This window comes from Primulina eburnea, unplaced genomic scaffold (assembly GCF_022965805.1).
Source record: "Primulina eburnea isolate SZY01 unplaced genomic scaffold, ASM2296580v1 ctg739_ERROPOS11973397, whole genome shotgun sequence".
Taxonomy (NCBI): Eukaryota; Viridiplantae; Streptophyta; class Magnoliopsida; order Lamiales; family Gesneriaceae; genus Primulina; species Primulina eburnea.
This window is the reverse complement of record NW_027331510.1, coordinates 1102750-1112999: the sequence shown is the minus strand read 5'-3', so window position 1 is coordinate 1112999 and position 10250 is coordinate 1102750. Positions and strand designations below refer to the sequence as shown.

The following is a 10250-nucleotide window of genomic DNA, read 5'->3' as shown; positions in this document are numbered from 1 at the left end:
TGGGGCTTTGGTGGCCCTTGAGATCTAGGAGGTGCCGTGTATGGCTTTTTATTTGGCTGAGAATTATTTTGGTGTTGTTGTCTCTTGCACTGCATCTCAAAGTCAATGTCCTTCGAAGATTGCTCAGATTGAAATGCATATGTAGTAGTGGCAGCATAACCCAAGGGATGCAACATCATCACGTTGTGTCGTATGGTAGGTCATAGATCATCCATGAAGTGTCTAAGCTTCTCCGCATCATCCATCGTAATAAGGGATACAAAGTGGCAACCCCTATCAAAGTTCCTTACAAATTCAGCAACAGAAGTGTCTCCCTGACGGAGAGTCATAAATTCCTTCTTCAATCGCCCTCGCAGATCAACGATAAAATACTTTTCATAGAAAATCTCCTTGAATCGAGTCCAAGTAAGTGTAGCAAGATTAATACCCTGCTCAGCTCCTTCCCACCATAAAGAAGCGTCGTCCCTAAACATGTAAGTAGCACACCTCACACGATCAGCATCCCCCATGTTCAAATAGCGAAAATGCACCTCAAGTGCTCGAATCCATGCCTCCCCGGAAAACGGGTCTGTGGTGCCAGAAAGTTCCTTCGGCCCTAGCCTCCTGAACTGATCATAAATATCATGCAATGGCCTAGGAGCCTGCTATAAGTGCTGCTCAAAGAAACGAGCCATACCATCCAATGCACGAGTAGCAGCATCCCCATTAGGAGGCGGGGGTGCATTAACATGACGATCCTCAGTAGTCTCAGTCTGCCTATCAGTACCAGGTGCGCATCTAGAAGGCATTATATCTGAAAGTTTTCCAAATTTTAATGTAACCAACAGACAATTAAATCTAAATTTTCTAATTATGTAACATATTCTAATCCATTTAGCAATTTAAGCATATAAAACATTTATTCTCGTAAAGCTATTAAACATGCAACGTAGACATATATTTCACGTAATCATGAAGGTAACATCATAAAAATCATATAAAGCATGTAAACTTACAAATTTGAGGCTTGATGATTGAGCTTCCTGGCACTGATGGTGGCACAACCTTTTACAGGAACATTGCTATGATACCAACTGAAATGTCCACTACTTGTTTTCTTAAAAAGTATTAGAATATTTTTTTCTTCTACTAATCTGCCGAAATACATATATATATATTGATAAAATATTTTGCACCATTTTAACAATAAACATTCAACAATATTTGAAAATCAAATGAAATAGTTTAAATAATAAAGTTGTCAATCGATTGCATATCCTAAATTAGATAAATTGCTAAAACTAACATCTCAAAAACCACTCAAAATCATAATAAAATTCGTAAAAATGTCTTTAACATAATCCTAAAAATCATAACTCATAATCATAAGTCTAGTGCGGAAAACCAGCACTGGTCATCGGGTTATGTGCACCTTCAGTTCAGTCAAATCAACCATCAAGACATCCATTATCATATTCACTTGCATCAATCACACCTAATGAGTCTAAAGACTCTGCAAACCATAATCTTGATAACAAGTAATACAAATACAGATCACATGCAACAGTGAAAATACTTTTACGTAAAATAACATTTTCATAATGATGCATAAACTTAAACATAAATATTTTCATAAACATTTTCATATCATCATGAACATATTTATATTCATCATATTCATATTCGTATTCATCATATTCATATATGTATTCATTTTCGTTGAATTCCGATCCTTAATTGTGACTTTCGTATTAGTATTGGGGTGATGGATCTATTTACATGTAACCACAGTACTGGAAGACATGGATATCAGTGACACTCTCATCCTCAACTGAGCCTTGGCCTATGTATTAACATATCATCGTATCAGCGTATTAGTCACAATTATTTCACTTCCTTCAACATTTCGTATTTTCATCACTTATAAAAATTCAAATGCATATTACGTTTTTCTTTTAAACCAAGCATGCCATATGTCTTTTAACGTTATCATTCAGCATAAAATTCCATAAATATGTGAAATAATCATATTAACATATAAAACAACATTCATGACACTTCCATGACATTTACTTATTTTCGGGTGTAAAATTACTGTTTTACCCCTACACGTAAAATTTCACGTTTTGACACTTTTTTTTAATTCCGTTGACTCTAGATCATCCCAAATAATTATTTAAGCTTACATAAATTTACCATAATTTTATTTAGCTTAAATTCTAGGTTTTTTAATTATTCATTATTCATTAATTATTAATGCGTTTTTTAATCCCTTATTAAACCAAACTTTAATATAAAGTTCCCAACTTAAAAACTTACAGGTAAATAAATATTGTTCATTTTATGAAATTTCGTTGTTATTTTATATCATACTAATGAATGTGTATACTTTTTTGTGCTAGATTTTGGCGTATGAATATTTTCAAGCAATTGTTGAAGTATTTGCTAGACGTCAGAAATGTCCAATGTACCAATATATCGGATGTGTCATTGGTTGACTAGGAAATGGAGTAAGAACAATTCCCCTTCAATTGATGATTTGAACAAATCATTTAAAAATATATATAGTGTAATTAGTGTGATACATACTTCACTTACTATGTGAACAGAAATTCGAAGAGTCCGAATGCTCTTTGTAATTTGAAAATTTTAATAATATTCTTTCGCTTTTTCAAGTAACCCATTTTTCTATCTTCTTTTTCACAAAATTCAAATTCTTAAAAATTAATTAAAATAAAAAAATCCATATATATACTAGAAGTAACTCTTTTTGTTCCATTAATCAAATAAAAAATATCAGGATTCAGGAAAGAAGTAAAGCTGAAAATAGAAAATTTAGAGGCAGAAGTACTTATCGGTAAGTGATGGTTGGATCTCGCACTGCTCTTTTTAGCGGTCAGTCTGATATAGTGGCGAGGCTTTGGGAACTTTGTAGAATTAATTATTACACTTTAGAACGAGTCTGTGAATTATGAGTAGAGTTGTTTATTTTCATGAATTATTATTATTATTTATCACTATTAATTAAGTTAAAAAATACATCACATGAATTCAAATAATACATTTTTTATTGTCCCATAAAAAAAATTAGATGTATAAAACTATATCCATTGACATTAATTATTTATGAACATCGAATAAGTGAATGTGGAGATCGGACTTGTAACTCAGCAAGTAGGCTTGTCAAATTGGGTCAGGTCCGTCGGACCGACCCGCCCCGCCATAAAAATTGAGTGGGTTGGGTTGATAAAATAGCAACCCGTTTGGAGGTGGGCCAAATGGGTTGAGCCCGTTTGAGTTGCGGGTTGGCCCGCCAAATTAGGGTATAATTTTATATTTTAAGTTTTATATAAAAATTCTTATTTCTTCCTTATTTTTTCTCATGTGCCTAAGCCTGCCAAATTAGGGTAGAATTTTATATTTTTAAGTTTCATATAAAAATTCCTATTTCTTCCTTATTCTTTCTCATTTGCCTAACTTCAATCACTCTGTAAAATCTCTATGCTTCTATTTTTTTGAAGATGTTATAATCTTCAGTCTCCTCCCTTTTTTTAATATTTAACTCGAACTAATCCAGAATTATCGAAATAATATAGTAAATAAAGTAATTATGTGTATTGTTGAACACATAATATTACATGAGTTAATTTTTAGTACATGTGTACGATGAAATCTTGTGTGAATTAGAATAAGCACTTTATTTTTTTATGGATTATGTTGATTATTGTATGCTTTCAATGTCTCATTTCAGTGTTTTTAAGTTTTTTATGAAATTATTTGACTGAAATATATTTTTTCTCTATGTTTATTTTAATAATGTTTAGTATTTTTTTTTAAAAAAAATAATAAGCGGGTTGACCCGCCTAACCCGCGGCCCAAGGTGGGTTGGGCTGGGTTGGCCATTTAGAGGCCCGCCAAAATGACTGGTTGGCCCGCCCCGCCCCGCCTAATGGCGGGTTTCGACCGGTTGCGGGCTGGCCCGCCCCGTCGGTCCGTTTTGACATGTATATCAGCAAGTCTCACCCACCGTTATTTTTTGTTAAAAAAATAATAATAACTTGATGTGGTTATTAATAAATTGGAAAATTTGTTTCATGTACATACTTGTTAAACAACTCAAAGTGTGGGGAGAAATGTGTGAAAACTTCTGAAATTAAACTATTTGTGCATCTATTGAGATTTCTACAACGACCGCAAATGCGAAAATACGAAATAACCCCGATTAAACCTTCTCTCGAATAAATAAAATATATATATATATATATATATATATATATATATATATATATATATATATTCTCAAACATCAAAAGAAATAAAAACGGATCTCGTCCGTCCCTCAAAAAACTAAAGAAAAGGAAAATAATACTCATCTACAACTTCCTTTTTACACGATATATTATAAAAAAAATTAACAAGACTTATATTTGAAAAAGGTGATAGATACATAAACTAAGATTTGCAACGCCTAACCAAGTTCGAATAAAAACATTCACTTAACCGATAACCTCCTCCTTGAGCTGCTTAACTCTAGCAACGAACTCCTCCCTATTTTGCTGAAAAATAGAGTATCAATAGTCAGTGGAAGAGAAAAGGATCTAAATGGACACAGGGAACATGGATTGAACAATATCTTGTTGAATCCTAACCTCGAAAATGAGATATCGAGTGGTGAACCAAATCGTGTAGCCCAGACCCACAAGTTCCAACACTTTTGGGAGCTAAAATTTAAACCATCTTACAAGTTAGTAAAAAGGTATAGTCCAAGTGTAATCACGGCAGGATAAAACATGGACAAAATCGATGCGCACTCACCAAGGGAATAGAATCGATGGCACCTATGACAGCAACTGATATCCTAAGGGCGATTAAGCCGCCAATGCCAAATGCAATGATTGAATATTTATCTTCATAGTCGAACTGATGGGAAAAAAACAAATATCAGATATAGAAAATAAATCAATCAGAAATGGATACCTCTGCAGAGACAAAAAATAAACCATATGTATGCCAACACCCCTAAATGGGTTCGATCCCACGGTAAAGCAAAACCCCCCACTCTAATTGTACTAAAAATAAATAAACCAACTGTATTACTCCTTTGTTATTTTAAAGGATGAATGTTCACTGTGGCAACCCTGGGATTTTCATGTACAGTAAGGGTACACGTAAGTGCCTTTTGGAGGAGCCGAAACTCACAATTTCTAAAGACTACAAAAAAGACTTGAGGTATTTCAACAATTGCAAATTATAAGTGATATCAAAATTCAAACATCTTTCAGTCGGTAAGATACACTCAAGTTCCAAGTACTGAGCACTTCCTTATGAGAGAATATTAAAAAGTCAATACACCAAAAGGCATTAAAGTTTATCAGAGAACCGCCAAATCTAAACATAAATTATATAAAGAAAAAATGTAATATTCAGAGCATAAAAATAATAGATGAGGGCTATACTGGGAAATTATTCGAATCAGTGGAAGAATATTGAAACAACAAAATAAGTACAGCATAAAGGTTGCTCAGGTAACCGCTCAGAGTCGACATCATAGTCGATGTTTCATTAAGCGTTCAAAATTGCTTCCATCACATTGAAAATACTCCTCACAGCAACCCAGTTCATATTATCAACCAGCCACTTTCCAGTGAGAAAATGCTAAAAAGCAAAACAGGTAGAATCAGAAGGTACATGCAAGTGTGTTGGAGTAAGCACGCCAACAGCAACTTGCGTTGTACACTGAAAATTTGAAACAATATGATTTCAAAACACAGCCAAAGAACAAAGAATAAAATAGAGTGCGGTCTTCAAGCTAGGAGACAACTACTAGACTCAATAATGATGGGAGATTTGGAAAAATTCGCTCTTGTGAAATGAAAGTTACGATTAAAATGTCAGTTTTTCACTTATGCCTTCTCTTTTTGTGGAATTTAGAGGACTATATAGGAAAAAAAATGAAAAATGCCATAGACAACAATCAAACTGAACAGACAAGTCAAAGTTTCAGCCAAGGAAAGAGTGTGTGGACAGTTAAAACATCGAAATGTTTGAGATATAAGAATGCAGAAACAACGACACGCTGACCAAAAGAACAAATAGTATGGAAAGCATAACCATTAGGACAAACTATACACATCGACAACAAAATAAAAAACATGCGAAAAACCTTTATATTAAGGTCCTCCAAGAACTTAAGTAGTTGCAATGAATCATCTTCTTGGGGTACCACATCAGGCTGATTAATGTAATCTTCCTTCTTTTCAACAGTTAGAGACTCTACCACTTGGACTGTTATCACACTGTCAGATTCTGGCTCATCTTTGATATCAGAGGTTGCTTCAGTCACGGCTATCAGAGGCACGGTTTCCTCGGGTGTGATTTCCTCGGGAGCAGATGCCTCAGACAATGTATCCTCAGGTGAGGTTGTCAGAGTTGTCGTATCATCGGGCGAGGCTGCCTCATAAGTGGTTGCCTCAGTCGTGGAGCTGAGACATGACATAATTGTGCATCGTTGCCCTGTTCAAATGATTACAGGAAATAAGTATCTTCATTGTCGAAGTTAACGAAAATGGAACAGACCACCAGCAATAGAAAAAATCATCATAAGAAAAGACCATTTAAATTAAATACAGAAAGATAAGTCCGAATCCCGTCACTCACTTGAAGTTACTATAGCACGTTTCAAGCAAACAAAATATTTAAAAACATCAACAGCAGAAATATTGTTCCCGAATAATCATTTCTCATCAGCGTCCAAATAAAGTCTTTCAACAACTAAGCAAAGCTTCGAAGATCTATAGCAAAAACTACAAAAATGAGAAGGAAAAAAAAACAGCAGGCCAGCAAAATTTTTTTCTAATATCCGACATATAAGTGGAAAAATAAACCTAATTGAGACTAAACGTTACCAGAAATAGAGCGGGTTTGCTTCAGAGGGCCAGGAAAAGGAGCTCTGCATTGGATTAGGCATCCAAAATGGTTAGGAACAATGTGGGGAGGCGGCATGTGAAAAAGGAGATTGGATATGCCTCGAGCTGTGCACAGCTCCATGTTTTTTGAATGGATGGTATTATAGGAAAGGGATGACCAATGCTAGGGTTTTTATTTGGGGAGAGAGGAGATCGGATTGGGTTTCGACGCTGTGTTTGGTTTAACAAGGTCACACGTGGAAAAACAAAGCCATTTTTATTCAACCAAACCAAAATAATATATTTTTATAAATTAATAAATCAAAATTAGCTTAAATGATTAACAGTCAGCCGCTGCGTACTTTACTATTTGTATGTCAAGAAAACAGCGAAATATGACTGACATTCAGAAAAAGGTCACCTAAAAACCCATCCTTGGTGAGATTGCGTCAACTTCCATTAGCAACAAAAGCACATTCATCGAGGGGTGAGGTCCCAATGGCCGATTGCAACAGGTTTGACTGTTCAGAGCCAAACTTGCTATGTGACGAAGAAAATAGTGGCTTTTGCTCTAAAGGTGACGATGAGTATTATTATCTTTTTAATGAAAAATTTGGGTCAAATGACGTATCAGAATCAGGGCCGTTGATTCCTTTGCCATGCCCGAGTGCAGAAGTTCTCAACCAACACATTGGTTGGATGGTTGAAAGAGAGAGGGAGTTACTGCTCGGAGATGCTTATCTTGAAAGATTGAGGAGTGGGGGAGCTTGTTTTGGGTTTCAGGAAAGAAGCTTTGGATTGGTTGTATAAGGTCAGTCAATTCCCTTCTTTATAATTTTGGTTGATATCATTTTTCTTTCTGATCAAAATTGAATTTTTCGATTGTTCATTTGCTGATTGGGTTTTCGTTTTGATCAGCATTTTTGGGTGCTGCTTGTATTTTTTTTAATTTCCAATTATTTTTGCCGAAATGGGATCTTTCCCCCACATTTATGGATAATCGTCTAAAATAGATCAGTGTCCGTCATTCATCAGTTTTATTTTCTGATTTTTCTTAATTCATTCAATGGTTTATTGGAGGCGAATCAATCGAAATGTGTTTTTATTAGAAATAAAAATGAACTATGAGTATTTATTTCTGAAAATTTCATTGAATTCTTTAGTCATTTGTGTTTTTCAACCTATTGGATTTATTTCCCTATAATGACATTTTGTTATTTTAATTGCATTTGAATACCAATGTCTTATATTTTTGTCTGCCGATTCGTTCTCTTTGGCGTGAACAGGGAGGTATAAAAAAGTGGACAACTCAGTTAGTAGCTGTAACATGTTTATTACTTGCAGGCTTGCAGCCAAGGTGGAGGAGGTGAATGTCCCCTTCTACTCTTGGCATACATGCTCACCGAGATGTTTTCATGTATAGCTGCCCATGTGACACAACAATTGAAGTGTGACAATTGCACTGCTATAATGATATTTTTGTTTGTCATCGGATATAATTTTTTGGTTATGGAGAACCCAAGTCTCATACTTTTGGATTGCCTTTTCGTATGATTGATTCGATATTTTGACCATTGAGGAAAAGTTGTTATTTTAAGTTGAGAAGGGTGATTGCTGACTGATGATTATTGCATATGTATGAATGGCATAGGCCGGGGAGATGGAAGTTGTGTTTCAAGGTCAAACCGTGCGAAGAATGGAGATTGTGGTGCTGGAATACGTGAAGTGGAGGATGAAAGCTTATACACCATGCAACTACGTAGACTATTATACTATTACACCAGAGCCATTGATCTCCAGATCCGTTGAAATCATTTTATGCACAATAAAAGGTTTGTTTTCAATTTGTGGTCATTTTAATGCAATATACTACTTCGTTCAGAAAATGAAGTGTTGATTCGGTTTGTTGGTTGAGAATTCAATGCAGGTATTGATCGATTTCTTGGGATTCAGGCCTTCCGAGATAGTTGCAGCAGTGGCAGTGAATGTTTCAGGAGGAATAAATGGAATAGACATTGATAAGGCCCTGCCTCGTTTCACGGGAATAGAAAAGGTAGGAATTTACATTGGTTCCTAGTATTTTACCTAGGACAGGACATTTAATTCCCATGTTTTTGGTCGATGTTATGAAATCTGTGATTTTAGAACCCGTTCAATTTCAAATATTAATGCATGGCATAAAAATGAGTTTGATTTTCTGATTGTAACACTGAAAGTTGAGTCATAAGTCGAATACTTGAATTTTCATCGACATTAGGCAGGGCTCGAAGGCATGACAAATAGTAGCGGATCAGGTTTTCAAAGTACTACTGATCATGTGGAGAATTGATCAGTTGAGTGGAACACCATTGGTGCCATGAATCGAAGTGCTTGGAAATGATTTTGCAGGAAAAAGTAGTGAAGTCCTGGAATTGATCCAAGATTTGACATCAATTAGTGGGACTACGGTTCCATCATCAGTGCCCCCCACAGTCCAATTGGGGTGTTGGATGCCGCGAGCTTGAGCTATAAAAGTGATCGAACCACAGTTGGTTCATGCCCAAGTTCTTCAAACACGAGTCCCGACAACAAAAAGAGGAAACTTGACCGGACTACATCCAGTTCTTTGATTTCCTGAAATTGTAAATTCTATTTTTCTTTTTTCATTCTGTTTTTGCGTAAATGGTTATAATTGATTTTTTAATTATATTTTCTTTTTTAATAATATTGTGCATATTAAATTATATAGATTTGTATTTCCAGACTATTTAGATTTTTGATAAACTCTAGTTTCTTGGAATTAACCCCGACAAAATTTTCAGAGACATTCTGTGTATTTTTAAAGATAATTTGTGTTTATGATAGACATAATTTTAAATTTTTTATTGTGTTGTAATTATTCACGTACGAGTAAGATAACCGTAAGCACGGTAAGAAGTGGGAATTCAAGCGCATTGGCTAGGCTCAAAGTATTAAAGAATTAATCTAGAAAATATGCTAAACTGACAAACTGTGCATTCTTCTTATCATAGTACATTGATCCAATATAACAGCTACAGTATTCCACACGAAAACAAATTTCACTCATATTTTTTGCGAGGCATCTGATCTTGTAGGCATTTCACTGCTCCATAATAAATCAAAAACCCCGTGTACCAAAAATCATGGTTATCAACATATATAACCTGGATATATTTTTCAGGTTTATTGGCTCTGCTTGATCAGCAGTTCCTCAGGAACTGTATCAAATGTCTCTCTAAATATCTTCTCGTAGCCGCCTTCAGCTAGAACCTTTGTTCCCTGCGGTATTCTTAAAAGCCGTAGGTGCTAGACTAGGCGGGCCGTATAGACCATATCTAGATGATTTTTCTTTAACCTTGGGCCAAA

At 35.1% G+C, this 10250-nt stretch overlaps 1 protein-coding gene, 1 long non-coding RNA gene and 1 other non-coding gene across 6 annotated transcripts; 1 reads left to right on the top strand and 2 right to left on the bottom strand.

Annotated features, from left to right (window-relative positions):
• Positions 1-4327: 4327 nt before the first annotated feature.
• Positions 4328-7101, bottom strand: LOC140821970 (uncharacterized). Its single transcript, XM_073182673.1, has 5 exons — positions 6885-7101; positions 6143-6492; positions 4795-4899; positions 4629-4700; positions 4328-4535 (listed from the first exon to the last, which is right to left on the bottom strand). The coding sequence occupies exons 1-5, from the start codon at positions 7024-7026 to the stop codon at positions 4476-4478; spliced, it is 729 nt and encodes a 242-aa protein (XP_073038774.1). The 5' UTR covers positions 7027-7101; the 3' UTR covers positions 4328-4475.
• LOC140822277 (small nucleolar RNA snoR128) lies at positions 5497-5591 on the bottom strand. Its single transcript, XR_012115930.1, has one exon. It is a non-coding gene; the product is annotated as a small nucleolar RNA snoR128 (small nucleolar RNA).
• Positions 7102-7271: 170 nt separating the features above from the next.
• On the top strand, positions 7272-9620 carry LOC140821971 (uncharacterized). 4 transcript variants are annotated; one of them, XR_012115874.1, is made up of 5 exons: positions 7272-7695; positions 8229-8250; positions 8536-8716; positions 8812-8937; positions 9142-9620. It is a non-coding gene; the product is annotated as an uncharacterized lncRNA (long non-coding RNA). The 4 variants fall into 4 exon arrangements; XR_012115875.1 differs by lacking the exon at positions 8229-8250; XR_012115876.1 differs by having other exon boundaries at positions 8229-8716; positions 9146-9620.
• Positions 9621-10250: the final 630 nt, after the last annotated feature.